The sequence below is a fragment of the Apodemus sylvaticus genome, chromosome 22 (genome assembly GCF_947179515.1).
Source record: "Apodemus sylvaticus chromosome 22, mApoSyl1.1, whole genome shotgun sequence".
NCBI lineage: Eukaryota > Metazoa > Chordata > Mammalia > Rodentia > Muridae > Apodemus > Apodemus sylvaticus.
The window spans coordinates 24,731,436-24,746,005 of NC_067493.1; the positions used below are offsets into that span (position 1 = coordinate 24,731,436).

Here is a 14,570-nt window from a genome sequence, read left to right on the forward strand (position 1 = left end):
TGCTGCCTGGTGAGGAGCAGATGTCAATCAACCTGGATGGATGGATGGTTACATAAAAAGCTTGCTTCTGATTTAGGCACTATGCCTGACTGGAAAAATAAGTCTTGCTGTCAGTTGGGAAATGGCTTGTGTGGTATTTTTCATCAGTGCCTGTTCTGGTGTCAAGAAGGGAAGGTAGAACAGTTTACTGATGGGAGACTGCCCTGAGTGTCATGTTGTACAGCATTCTCCTCCAAACTTAAGTATCTCATGCTAGGGGGAGGCTCCTTAGGACCAAGGAAGGAAACAAATGGAAAGTCTCAGGAAGTTCCTGAAACTTAGCAGATACACATGGCTCCTACTTCCCCAAAGTTACACAAGCAATAAAGATGGCTTAGGGGAAGAGACTCTCTGACCCTTTGAGCTGCCTGGAAGTTGTGCAGAGAGCTTTAGGGCTCCAGCTTTCTTGAATTGTCACCTGTCAGTCATGACAGGTGGGTTTTGATGATACAGTTGCCTTTGATTGGTACCTGCTCCTGTAAGTCACCCTGTGGGTGACCCCGAGCACTCACTGTATCTTGGTAGTATTGTCATTGTGGTCTGCTGCTGGTTCCCTATCTGGGCGAGTGGGTGATTGTTCCCATCTCCCCAGGGAATAGTGTCATGCGGCAGCCTCTCCTAGTGGCTCTGCCAGAATCATGTTATCTCATTTGCAGAGTAGCTACTGAACTCCAGGGACAGAGACACAAAAAAGAGCAGAACACGGCTCTTTGTCTCCAGGAGATGGATGCCTGCCGGAAGCTGTTCTTATGGTGGATATCTGTCAACTTCAGATGACAAGAGCTCTGCTCCTGTCACATTCTCTCCACACATATTATCGTCAAAGGCCACGCAGCCATGACATCCTCAGGAAAACCTTGTCTTCTGAAAGGTTATTTTAATAAATAACGCTGTCTCTTCCCTCTCTGTCTGGGGCTAAATGGAAACACCATTATCCTACACTAAAGCCCAGTCCCAAAATTTCCTCCTCTATGGAAGGAAGCAAGGTCAGAGGTCAAGCAAGGAGGAAGGCTTGACTCCAAGACCTCCTGTGAGCTGTGTCCAAGCCTGCTACTACAGCGGAAGCATGAGTTTAGGACCCAGACAGTGAATATAAAATACAGCTCTGTGGCAGAGCACATGCTTAGAATCCTGTAGTGATTAGGCATGGCTCAGACGAAGCGTGACTGGCTGCCTATAATACCCCACTGAGGGACTGGAATATAGCTCATCAGTAGAGTACTGGCCTAGAACCCACCAGTGAAAGGCTGGGGGTGTGGTCAGTGGTAGAATTCTTACCTAGAACCCATCTCTGATTAAAAAACAATGTTAAGGAAGACTCTAGCTGATAGTTCAAAAGTTACATTATGCTGTGTAGAGCCCCTCGGAGGGGGACAGTGGCTGAGGGACAACACTATCCCTGCAAGCATTCTGAGTAGAGGATAAAACATGGAGGTGGTCCATGGCCCTTTTGCCAGGGGCTGAGGGGCAATGTAGAACCCTTGCAATTGCATGCCCAGCAAGGTGAGAAAGAGGAGGCTTGCAGTAGGCAGAAGTTACTCAGGATTGGAGACTCTGAGCTTCATCTTGGATGCTGCGGGAGCCCGGTGGGACTCATATGGAGAGAGACCAGGCCCATTGCTATTTGGAGGAAATCAGCACTGGTGTTTGTAGAGAGAATGGCTAAGAAAGGAAAAATGGACGCAGGGCCTGGGGAGGCAGCTGGGGCAGCTGAGGTGTCCTTACTGGGCTCCTGAGAGGACCTGGGCAAGAGTGTCAGAGAAATCTAGGACTGAAGGCCGGAACTACTGCTGCTGGGTGGAGTGGGTGGAGGGTATGAGAGACTGTTTCAAGGCTGGCCTGAGTGACAGAAACTGGGCTCCGGGTAAAGGAGATGCTGGGTGGGAAAAGAGGACAGAGCTTAGGGCTGAAATGATGGCAAGATGCTAGCGAAAGCAATGATGGCTGGTGCAACAACCAGGGAGGGATGGGAAGCTTCTGGGCTGGGTTCTGAGGAAGGACAGAAGGACAGAAAATGAGGAGGACACATGGACTCCGTTCACACTGGAGTCTGGCTTTAGCCATGGCCAGCGGAGTGGCAAGAATTCCAATGCAGGCAACAGTGTCTGCTGTGATGGTGGCCAACACAGAGACAACACTCTTTCCCACAGAGGCATCTCCAAGAAGAATATTAACCTAGCCATGAAGCAGGCTTGGGGCCTGAATCTGTGGGCCTTGCCTGGGGTCTCGTTCCTCTCTGGGAATCTTAAACAAGACAGTTAACTTTTACAGACAAGATGCCCCATTGTCCTGCATCCTTCCTGGCCAGTGTTTCACTCTGCTGGTTTCAGCCTGTCAGGTGCCTCTCAGCCTCCTACCCCCTGGCCCTTATGACTTCATCTGGGTCCCCTGGTGACACTTTGAGGGTAACAGCATCAATAACATCAAGATGGTTTTTGCATGAGTATTACAAAGGGTAGGAGGGACAGAAGTTCATACCCATCTTTCTTCCCGAGTATCTCACTTTTTCCTAATCCCCCTGCTTAAAATTTATATTAAAATTGTCTTTTAATAAATGCAGACTCGACTTCTTGCTGCCTCATCCTGAATCTTTCCCGTGGTGAAATCAGGAATCCAGCTTTATTTGAGTCGAGGTCCCTAGAAGATTAAAGGGGACTTCTTGGGATGCAGAGGGTGACGGTGTGCAGCTGTATCTCTGTGCCTGTCACTGCTGACGCCCCCATCCCTGGTGTGTGTCACCGAGGAGCCGACAGAGTCACTAGGGGGTCAGGGAGGAGCAAGGAAGAAAAGGCATGAGGGTAGTGGAGGAGGGATGCCAGGTCAATTAAGGAAGTGTCATGGAAGCAGGCAGGAAGGCCCAGGGCTATGCTCTACTGAGTACCATGTCTACATCAGAGAAAAGTGATGGAGACCTTCATACCCTGCATCGTAAGGACACACCTGGCTCTGTCATAAGAAGGAATCTACCCATGTAGATTATCAGCAGCCTAACACACACACACACACACACACACACACACACACACACACACACACACAGAGAGAGAGTTCTGAGTTAACCCCTCCCAGCCCAGGTGCCCTGGAGGAATACAAGGTTGACAAGAACAGGCACTAACTGGATTCAGGCACTATGTGTGTGTGCGCCTGACATGGCACTGAAGGAAGAGGACTAGGGCTGGCAGCAGGTGCACAGACACTGCAAGTCTCAAAAACCTGCTGACCTCCTGAAGCGATGGACAGCTCTGAGATGATTGACTACCTGCCTTCTCCCCCCGCCCCATAGGACCCATCACTGTCGACGAGATGTAGGTGGACGTTTAGGATGCTAACCCACTGTCCTCTCAGAGGGTTTGCTCTCTGAACAAAGTGCAGATCTAAAGGTTCAGTTCCTGTCTCTGTTCATGGGCATCTATAAATGGCAGGCAGGAAGTTGCAAAAACCTCCCAATGCAAAGGTCTGCTACTGTCTACTCTGTTGCCAGCTCAGGAGGCCCCATTACTCCCTTTCCAATATGTTCCAGGGAGAGCACTGCCCACTAGGACCTCTGAGGCAGTCTCATCCTGTTAGCCCTGGTCTCAAGTCCAGGTCCTCTCAAGAGCCCATTAAGGATGCCCCCTCTCCCTCTGCCACGTGACTCTTTCCTCTCCAACACACCAGCTTGCTTTGGCTTTGCTACCTGTGACACATGGTCAAGTGTCCCTGTCAGCTGTGAGTCGTTGGGAAGGACATGGCATTAAGAACACATGAAATCTGAAGTCCGGGGCTGGGAAGATGGCCCTGCAGTGAGAACACTTGCTGTGTAAGCACAGGGCCTGAGTTCAGATCTCTGGCACTTGGGTAACCCCTATGCCTCGGCAAGCAGAGACAGGAGGATCACTCTGGCATGCTCGTCACCAGCTGAGCTCCAGTGAGAGAGACTGTCTCAGGGGGCTAAGCTAGGGGTGACAGAGCAGGACCTCGATGTCCTCCTCTGGCTGCCAAGCTTGCACAGGCCCATCCCAAGCTATACAACATATACACACAGACACACACACAGACACACACACAGACACACACACAAAGAAACACGCATGCATACAAAGACACGCATACTCTCATACATGCACACACACAAAGACACACACATCTGGTTTATGTTTGGGGCCAACAGTTTGCTTACTTACTGTTTTCAGATACTTGCACAATGTAGTAAAGGACTGGGCTGTTTCCATCAAAGGGCCGAACCCAGGATAGTGTCACCGAGTGACTACGTGCAGGACTCAAGCTGGCCAGCAGGTTTTGAGGTGGGTGAGGCAGCTCACTAGAGACAAGGAAGGAAAAAAGAACAAGAAAACAGCGCAGTCAGTCTGATGGGTCATCTGATGCCCATGCTGGAGAAGGCTGGTGTGTGCTGTTGTGGAATGCGTTGTCCCCTCTCTCTGTGGTTCCCCAAGAACAATCACAGACCAGACCCATCCCTGGTGGTGTAATTCAAACATAATTTGTTGTGATCTTTGCAGTTCCACAATCACAACATAGGTAACTTCACAGGGGCCTTGCGTGTACTAACTTTTATTACATCCTATTTTGTCTTGTTGTTTTGTGTATGTCTGTGTGTGTGCATGCATGTATGTGTGTGTGTGTGTCTGAGTGAGTGCTTGTGCGTGCATGTGGGGGCTAGAGACTGAGTCAAGTATTATGACAATTAGTTTTAACTGTTAACTTGATATAACTTGGAATCATCTGGGAAGAAAGTCTCATTGAGGGATCGTCTAGACCAGGTTAGCTTATGGACTTGTCTATAGGAGACTGTCTTGATTGGCTCATTGAACTGGCTGAATCTTGCCCCATATGTCATAGGCATGCATGTCTGCCTCCGCAGAGCGTGTGCATAGCCTCACACTACAGCCGTCCCACGCACGACCCTATTCAGATGCCTCCCCGCTCTCCAGCTCATTACTGGTCTGCTCATGTATTTTTTCCTCCTTTATAAAAACTTGCCGTCAGAGCCACAGCTCTGTGTAGAGACTCTGCAGCTGAGGACACGGGGGAAGCCCCAGCTGGTTAGCTTGGGAGGTGGGATGGAAGCCCCGAGCTCCCAGCTGCTGCCTGAAGCGCAGAGCTGTTCTGGAGTGTATGTATGCCCTTGACTTGTGAGGTGTGCTAATTCCAATTAATTAGTGTCTGAATTCCACTGCAGAGACGGTCCGATAATAGGAGTTGGTTTGACACAACAAACATGAACTTGGAAAGCGGCAGGAGTGGCCAGGGCTCCAGGTCACTGTGTGGACACAGAGTGATTCCCGTCAGCAGATGAATACACACAAACAGACCAAGCCTCAGAGGCAGCCTTTGCCCAGGCTGGCCCTGTGGACGGACACACAGTAAGACCCTAGGAGCTCACATGGGGCTGTTCTTATTGTCACATGTATTATGTGTGTGTGTACATGTTTGTGTGTATGTGTGTGTTCTGTCATATTCATGTGCATGTAGATGCCAAAGGTCACTTTCAGAGAGATGTTTTTCTCAGTCACTGTCTGCCTTGAGACAGGGCCTTTCACAGAACCTGGACCTACTCACTGATTCAGTTAGACTGGCTGGCCAGCAGGTCCGCCTGTCTCTGCCTCCCCGGCGCTGAGATTGTGGGCACCTGCCACCATAGGTGGCTCTTCCCAGAGGGTGCTGGGAATCTGAACTCGCGTGTGCCGTGAGCCATCTAACTACCGAGACATCCCCAGCACGAGGCTTTCTCTTTAACTCCATAACGGCTATCATGGGAGAACCCTTGAGCAACAGGTCAGTAGTGGATAATTAAGGCTTTCGTGTACTCTGAACCCATCCCAGAAAATCTTATCTAATAGGAGTAGACTATACCCAAGCATGCCACTGCCAACTTTAAGAGGAGGACGAATGCTGTTTTAGGAGCTTCTCAGATGGCTATGACTGTATAAAGTGAGGACATGACCACTCTGAGGTACACTCTGAGGTGAGGGGAAGGTTTTATTGTAAATATGAGGGAAATAGAGCCCTAGGCATGTGGAATTGTCCAGAGCAGGCAGAGACAGTAGTGGACCAGACTGTGAGGAAGGGTTGGGGATGGAGAGAGGAAGAGCATGTGAGAAGAGGAGAGCAGGAGAGAGGAACAAGAGAGGCTGTGTGTGTAGAGTATGCGGCCTAAATGGCAGAGTCGTAGGTATCCCAGCTGGAGGGAGTGGTTAGCTTGTTAGCACTCAACTGTCCGCCCAACAGTTATGGAGCCAGGAGTCTGGCTAACTATAAAAAGACTGTTTGGCCTCTGTGCTCTGACCCTTTTCTCTCTCTCTGACCTCCCCCTCTCTGGCCCCTCTCCCTCTCCCCCCTCTCTTGCCTTCCCCCTACATCCTCTCTCTATGTATTCCCTGTTGGCCTCTTCCCTTCTTTCTTTCTCTCCTCTCTGTCTTTCTCTGCCTCCATCTCTTTCTCTGCTTCTACTTCTCAACCCTCCTTCCCATGCTCCCAAATAAACTTCATTTTATTCCTGACCTTTTGTATGATTGGTACCTGATGGAGGGGGCGGGGCCTGCTAAGGCACCCCCTCTCACTGCACCATACTGAGTTTTATAAAAACACACCAGAAAGGAAGCCCGGGTGCTGGAAAAGTTTAGGGTAGGGGGTGGGGCGGAGCCTTGGGACTGAGAGCCCCTGGAGGTCACCGTGTGCTTTGGTATGCTAATAGGCACCACAGTTAAAGACTTTTGTCCTGAGTTTCTTTTGGACCAGAGGATACCTAATGGGGACAAGTCAAAGAGAAAAGGCGCAATGGAAATGGGACTGAGAAATTGGCACCAAGTCACTTACACCACAGTATTATTAGGCATTAACAACGGCTATAGTAACTGAAGCTAGTACAGGGCAGGAGAGCCGAGCAGGGCGGTGCTCATGAGGGAGGAGCAGTTTTGAACAATTGGTCAAATTGTGGCCAACGGAGAATTGCTCCTGAGAAAGCGGAGCAGGTCAGTCTTTCTCCATCAGGAGAGCTTTGCCCCTTTGCTGCGCAAATCGTGACTTGGTCAAACCCATCTTCTTCCACTTTGCTCTGAGGAGGAAGACTCGGGGCCTGATAACCGTGGGGGATGGCCTCAGACTGTTCGCTCCTTATTATGTCTTTGTCAGAAGTAGTTTATTGAAAGAATCTTCTCCCGATGCCTCAGGGTCTGAGCCTTCCAGTCAGCTCAGTAAATTAGATTTTTCTCTGCTCTTCAGGCTCCTAAGAATTAGACTCTGACTGCAGGAGGAGCCAGGTGATGCTAATTGGGTCTTTAGATGATTGAACAATTAATCAACTCTATAACGCCTTAGGAACCTGTTTTTTCTGGCACGTTCAATAGGGCAAGATGCTTTGGGGGGACACAGGGTCACCCCAGGACTGTGATCCTGCCACTGCGACACCAGTAAACTCGAAGTTAACACAGGACCAAAACTCAAAATGACAATGTTTTTGTTTGTTTGCTGTGTTGTTTTTAAGACAGGGTCTCAGGTATCCCAGACTGGCTTTGAACTCACTATGGGGCTGAGTCACTGTGAACTTCTAATCTTCTTGCCTCTTCCCCCACAAAAGCTTAGGTTGCACACACACACCTCCACAGCTGGTTTTATTCTGTGCTGGGAGCTGAACCCAAGGCTTTGTGCATGCCAGGCAGGCACTCTACTGAGCTACAGCCCAGCCTTGGCCTCTGGATCCTACTGGTCAACCTTCCCCATGTTAGGATTACAAGTGTGTATCACTAAGCCTGGTTTTATCCCATGCTGGAGACTGATCCTAGGGCCTCATGTGTTCTAGGCAAGCTCGCTACCAACTGAGCTATAACTCTAACCTTTAAGGTGACAATGTTTACTGATGAAGATCTCTGCTGCTAATGTATAGGACACCTCACAGAACCATCTGGAATTTTAGAGAGGAGATTAAGTCAGAGCCTACATACATTGCCTGTCTCAAATAATGCAAACACACCCTCCTGTTTTAACTTAGTAAGTGGGGTGTGGCATATTTAGACATTTATTGAGCACCTACTACATACTTGGGTGAGGTAGGCACTGAGGGGGCTCAGTGGCAGGAGTCGTGTCAGATGGTCATGAGGTCATGGTCAAAAGTAACACAGTCTTAGGGATGGAAGCATCCAGCTTCAAGACAGAGACCCACAACACAGGAGGCAACGTTGCGCTTTCTGTGGTAGAGGGAAAAAAACCCAGGCGCTTTATTTTCTTGAGAGTCTCTCTTCTACTGGGCTCAACACTGAACTGAAGAAACAGTGGCTGATTCCATTCCAGGACAGCCCTGTGAGGTCAGTGCCGCCATGTCCAGTCTGTAAGCCGAGCCAGCTGAGGTAGAGGAGCAAGGCAGCCTGCTCCAAGTCCCGCAGTAAGGTGGGGCAGACCCGTGGTCAGCCTGGCTCGTGATGGTTCTGCTGTAATCAACAGCCTTGTTACTGGTGATGTGGGCAGGAATATCGCTCGGCCAGCTCCTGCCAGAGACAACGCTTCCTGCTAAAACGATCAACCACGGAGCAAAGAAGCGTGGGGACAGCCCACTGGAATTTTGAAAAGCTCACTTTAAATGCTCGATATATAAATATAATGTGTGTGAGTGCGTGTCTATGTATGTGTGTATGTATATGTACCTGTGTTGGAAGGGCAGAGGTCAACATTTTACATATTGTACTTCAGGAGCTGTTGATGTTTTCACTCGTATTATGGGGTCTTTCTCAGACCAGGAGATGTCTACACTGGCTGGGCTGTAAGCTCCAGGGACCCTTCACTTTTGTCTTTAATGTGGGTTTTAGGGACTGAACGGTCCTTGTGCTTGCTGGGTAAGGACTTCATCAACTGAACCATGTCCCAGCCCTAATTCCTATATTTAAGAGTGGCTTTTAACTCAAGTGGAAGAAATGGGGACTCGGGCTCTCTTAGGCTTTTGAAGGACGCTGTTTAGGCCTAAGTACCTCTCAATCCCTTTGGCAATATTCATTTTTTTTCTTCCTTATTTGTTTATTTGCTATCTGAGTAATCATGGAACTGTGACAGCACTGGACTAGAAGGTTCTCTGAGAAGCACGTGATGCCCTCCATTTCTGAATTGTTGCTATCATCATGATCACTCTGGTCATCGCAGGTGCTGCGGTGTCCCCAGATCTTTGTATGTGCGTGAGTGACTTGTCTGTGTGTGTGTGTACATGTGTGTGTGTATGGTTTGTGTGCAAGCACACATGTACGTGTGAAGACCACAGAACAGCTTGTACAAAGTGAACTGTTTCCTCCCATCTTTCTGTCGGACTATGGGGATCGAACTCAGGTCACAAGACTTGCATGGCAGGCTCCTTTTACCCACTGTGTCATCTTACTGTCTCCGCTCATCTCATTTACTGAGACAGAGTCTGAACAGAGACAGAACCTGCAGCTTAACAGACTGGCTGCCCTGCAAGCTCCAGGGATTGGCCTGTCTCTGCCTCCCCAGCTCGGGATTACAGGCACATGCTAGCACACCCAGCATCTCATAAAGGCACCGGATGTCTATACGAGGCCCACATACCTGCCGGGCAAGCATCTCACCGACTGAGCCATCTCCCCAGTCCCAAGAGCTCTCCAGATGTAAGGATGTAGCACTCCCCCATTCATCCCGACTTGGAAGAGTGCTGTGTTTATTACACCAGCAACTCCCAGGGGCCTACAGTCTTCTGAATCAACTCCGAAGCCTGCGGCACCCAAATTGGTTTGAATCACAGATCTGCAAATATTTCTATCTTTAGCAATGAGGTGTTTCACCGTCGCAGAAAGCCTATTATTTTATACATACAGCAACATTTGCTGAAAAATGTATTTTACTTAGACGAAATCAAATAAGTAAATAGTGGGGAAGATATGTAAATCAGCAGAACATAAAAACGGCCCAGAATAAAAAGAACGTGCTGTATTGGAAGTATGCAATTGGGATGATGCTGACGGAGCCTTTATGAACTGCTAACACTTATTTATTTGATACCCAGACTGGATGATCTAAGAGTTCTCCAAGGTAGTTTTTTAAAAATGTGAATAGCATGGAGAATTATGCGAATTCACTGGCCAAGTTCTCCAACATCATCAAAGTGATTTAAAAAAAAAAATCCGGAGCTGAAGGGACAGGGAGCAGCGGAGCTGGGCTTTTGATAGACATCAAAATGTTTATCCCTATGACATATGCTGACGATGAGAGAGGAGCAGAGGCCACTCAATGGCCTAAAACATGCACTCGCCAATGTATTCCTACATGCCTTCAGCCAACAACCACTCAGTGTGTGCTGTGGGGTACCTGCTAGTATGCCTGGCACCCAGAGTGCAAACATTTATGCTGAGGAACTTCTGGGAGGGAAGGTTCGGATGGTGGCCTTCTCTAATGTGGCTGGTGCTGGGACGAGGATGGGCCAGGACAAATGTGGGTGCTCTGTGACTGAGTGGCGGGAAGCCATCCTGGGGCCGAATGCTAGAATGCTAGATGGCATCTAGGCAGGAGCCCAAGGACAACACCAGGAGGGAGACACACCACACCATGGAGGACAAGGCAGGACCGAGAGGGCTCAGGGGTCTCAGGGCTCCAATGCTGACAGGAAGGGTCAAGGAGAGCCTGGATGCCCAAAGGCAAATAGGCCCCAAGGCTGCTCTGAAGGTCTATACTAGGCTCCAGTTTCATCCTGGCTAATGAGGGTGACTTTGCACCTCAGAGATGTCTAAGAAGGCTTGGAGTCACACTGGGGAGGGGCAAACAAGAGGTAGAATGGGGCTGTTTCAGCTTCAGAATGTATAGTAGAGCTTTCTGGACTGGGTGCTGCACATCAATAAGTCCCCTCACCGTGTGTGTGTGTGTGTGTGTGTGTGTGTGTGTGTGTATGTGTGTGTAGTGTGTGATGTGTGTTATGTGTGGTGTGTGTTATGTGTGGTGTGTGTGATGTATGTTTATGGTGTGTTGTGGGGTGTGTGTGTGTTGTGTGTATATGTGGGGTATGGTATGTGTGTGTGTTGTATGATGTGTGTTATATGTGGTGTGTGTGATGTATGTTTATGGTGTGTTGTGGGGCGTATGTGTGTTGTGTGTATATGTGGGGTATGGTGTGTGTGGTATGTATGTGGTTTGTGTGTATATGTGTGTTATGTGTTGTATATTTGTGGTATGTGTGTGTGCTGTGTGTGCATGTGTGTTATGTGTGGTGTGTGTGATGTGTGTTTATGGTGTGTTGTATTGTGTGTGTTGTGTGAATATGTGTGGTGTGGTATGTGTGTGGTATGTGTGTGGTGTGTGTATATGCGTGATATGTGTTATTTGTTTGTGGTATGTGTGTGTGCTGTGTGTACATGTGTGTTATGTGTGGTGTCGGGTGTGTGCTCATGTGCTCACATATAAAGGTTGGAGGTTGATATCAAGTATCTCCCTCCATCATTCTCTACCTCATTATTAGAGACAGCATCTATTACTTAACCTGTGCTCAGCAATTCTGATAAACCGCCTGATCAGCAGGCCTCAGTGATCCACTTGTCTGTGCCTGCCTAGGGCTGGAATTATAGGTAGCCATTGTTATGCATCCAAACTCAGTGTGTGCATTCATGCACACCAAGGGTTCCTATGGAGCCACATCCCAGACCCATCATTAAATCTTTTGTATCTTTTATGTATGTGTGTCTGCGCCTTAAGTGTGTGGGTGCTGGCGGAGGTCAGAAGAGGGTGTCAGATCCCCTGGAGCTGGGGTTGCAGGCAGTCCTGAGATCCCCAATGTGGGGGCTAAGATCTGAACTCTAGTCCTCTGCAAGAGCTGCCAGTGCTTTTCACTGCTGAGCCATCTCTCCAGCAGGGTCATCGACCTTTTAAATCCCTCCAATTTGGAGAGCTCCCATTTGCTCATTGAGTGCGTGGGCCACACACTGAAGGCCTGGCTTGGCTCTCTGCAGGGATTCTCTTCTTTCTTAATCCCTTCTGCAGACACTGGGGATTCAAAGACAAATGAGACTCGGCTGGATGCAAAGCATTCTGATGCTATTTTTAGGGGATGCTTTCTGCATTCAGAATCCTTCCTGCATGGCATCAAGGTGGGCAGAGCTGAAGGAAAAGCCTCTCACGGTTGCCTTCTGAGGGCCCAGCATGCCCTGCAGTGGATGGGGTGGGTGGGCAGATGGGCCACCTGTCTTAGCAACCATGAGGCTTCCATTCTCTGTTTGCAGGTTGTGTTTTCTGTTCCTGTGCCCAGGGATCGTCTGGGAGGGCACATTTTTTATAAAGCAAATAAATGATTGTTGAAAAAGTGGGCATTGCCAGCAGGCCTTTCGATTTCCTGCTCTGTGGGCAGAGAGGGAGCTGAAGAAGTAGAAGGGCACTGGGGCTATCAATGGCTCACACATGAGTCCAGGACCCACGAGAGGTCTAGATCAGAAGCAACAGGACAGCTCTCTTAAGGACTATGAAAGACTTGATGGGAGGTGTCAACTGGGGCTGACTTCACTTGGAGGCCTAGTTGGTGGCTTGGCTTTGAACTTTTGCATAGGGTGACCTGCCATTGTCACCACTCATCCCCACATAATGGCATCGACACAGCATTCATGACAGGTGTCTGTGCAGGGATATCATGGTCACAGTGACCTATGAACATACCATCTAGATAAGAATAAAACATTCTGACTTTGAAACCACATAAAGAATGGGGCCATGGGATGTAGGGAGAGGTGAAGACAGGGTGGGGATGTGAAGGAAGACAGGAAGGAATGAAAACAGGAAGGAAGGAAGGAAGAAGGAAGGAAGACAGAAAGGAAGACAGGAAGGAAGAAGGAAGGAAGACAGAAAGGAAGACAGGAAGGAAGAAGGAAGGAAGACAGAAAGGAAGACAGGAAGGAAGGAAGACAGGAAGGAAGGAAGGAAGGAAGGAAGGAAGACAGGAAGGAAGAAAGACAGGAAGGAAGGAAGGAAGACAGGAAGGAAGGAAAACAAGGAAGGGAGGATTAAGGCCATAGCTCAGTTGGTAAAATACTTGTCTTGGAACCATGAAGACATGAATTTCATCTCCAAAACCCAAGAAACAATGTTACATGTTATGGCACATGCTTGTAATTGCGATATTGGGGAAGTAGAGGCAGGCAGACTTTTGGGGTTCTCTGGACAGCCAGAATAGCCATATCAGAAGGTTCCAGGTAAAAATAAGAGACCCTGTCTCAAACAAACAAACAAATAAACAAACAGACAATCAAACAAAAAAGGTGTACAGCTCCTGAGAGATGACATCTAGGTTGACCTCTGGCCTATCCCTAACATATGTGCATGCATCTCTCCAAACACACACACACACACACACACAAACACAAACACACACATGGAAAACAAAAAAGATCTTGGCATCATACACAGTTGAATGGTGGGGTGTGCTGACCTCAGGTTGAGGGCGTGCGACAGCATGTGGGCAGCCAGCCATGGGTCAAGTGTGGCCATGTGGAAGACATGTCTGGAGACAGGAGAGGCTCAGTCCATACTCACATTACTTCCAGCCGTGCTGTTCGGGAGTCGTTCCCTCCCTCTGATACAATTTCACAAGTGTAGTCGCCGATGTCCCCTGACCATGTCTGGCTAATGACAAGTGACCCGTCCTTCTCTACCACAATCCTGGAGCTGCTGGATGCTGTGATGACTGCGTTGTCCTTTTTCCAAACGTAGCTGTGGGCCAAGAAAAGGGGTGATCACAAAACCCACAGGAGCAGGGTCCCCACCTGCTCACGAAAATGCGCAAAGGCGCAAGCAGTTGGCGAACTGGAGAACAGAGTAAAAATCACCAAGTTAAACTTTTTTTTAAAAAAATAATGAGTTTGGGGCTGGAGAGATGGCTCAGTGGTTAAGAGTGTGCCCTGCCCTTCCAGACGACCCAAGTTTGGTTCCCAGCACCCAAGTCTGGTGGCTCACAATCTAGAACTCCAGCTATGATGATCTAATACCTTCTTCTGGCCTCAGTGGACAACAGCACACATGTAGCATACATCCACACAGATACACACACACACACACACACACACACAGATAAATAAAAATAAATCTTTTTAAAAGGCGAGTTTTATGGTAAAGAGGGGGCTAGCAGGTATCTCAGATAACCTATAGAAGCTGGTGGATGCTTTGGTTAGCAAAACTGGATCATGGGGGCTGTGAGGATTGTTTAGTTGGTGTTTGCCTGTCATTCAAAAAGATCTGAGTTTAACTCCTAGAATCTGCATGAAAAGTCTGGGGATGGTGACACACATTAGTAACCTTGGTACTAGGGAGGCAAAAACAGGTAGATTCCAGGGTCTTGCTGGTTCCCAGGTTATCCTAACCAGTGAGCACCTGGTTAAGTGGAAGACCCTGTCTCAAAACAAGATGGAGGACCAGGATAATGGCTCAAGGTCTAAAGTGCTTTCTGCACAAGTGCTAAGACTGGACTTCTGCTCTCCAGCACCTACATAATAGCTGAGTGGGTATGGTAGCCCGCCTGCCTGTAATCCAGGCACTGAGAGGAAAGGAAGGGATCCCCAGGGCAAGCTGGC

The 14,570-nt window shown here is 48.7% G+C and overlaps 1 protein-coding gene across 1 annotated transcript in view; it reads right to left on the minus strand.

Moving 5' to 3' along the window:
* The window catches only part of Sdk1 (sidekick cell adhesion molecule 1), a 1,012,579-nt gene that overhangs the window by 236,933 nt on the left and 761,076 nt on the right, over positions 1-14,570 (minus strand). The window contains exons 13-14 of the mRNA XM_052168081.1: positions 13,537-13,713; positions 4,203-4,339 (exon numbers count right to left, since the gene is read on the minus strand). Of these exons, the coding sequence (XP_052024041.1) occupies positions 4,203-4,339; positions 13,537-13,713 (314 nt within the window). The remainder of the gene's footprint in view (positions 1-4,202; positions 4,340-13,536; positions 13,714-14,570) is intronic.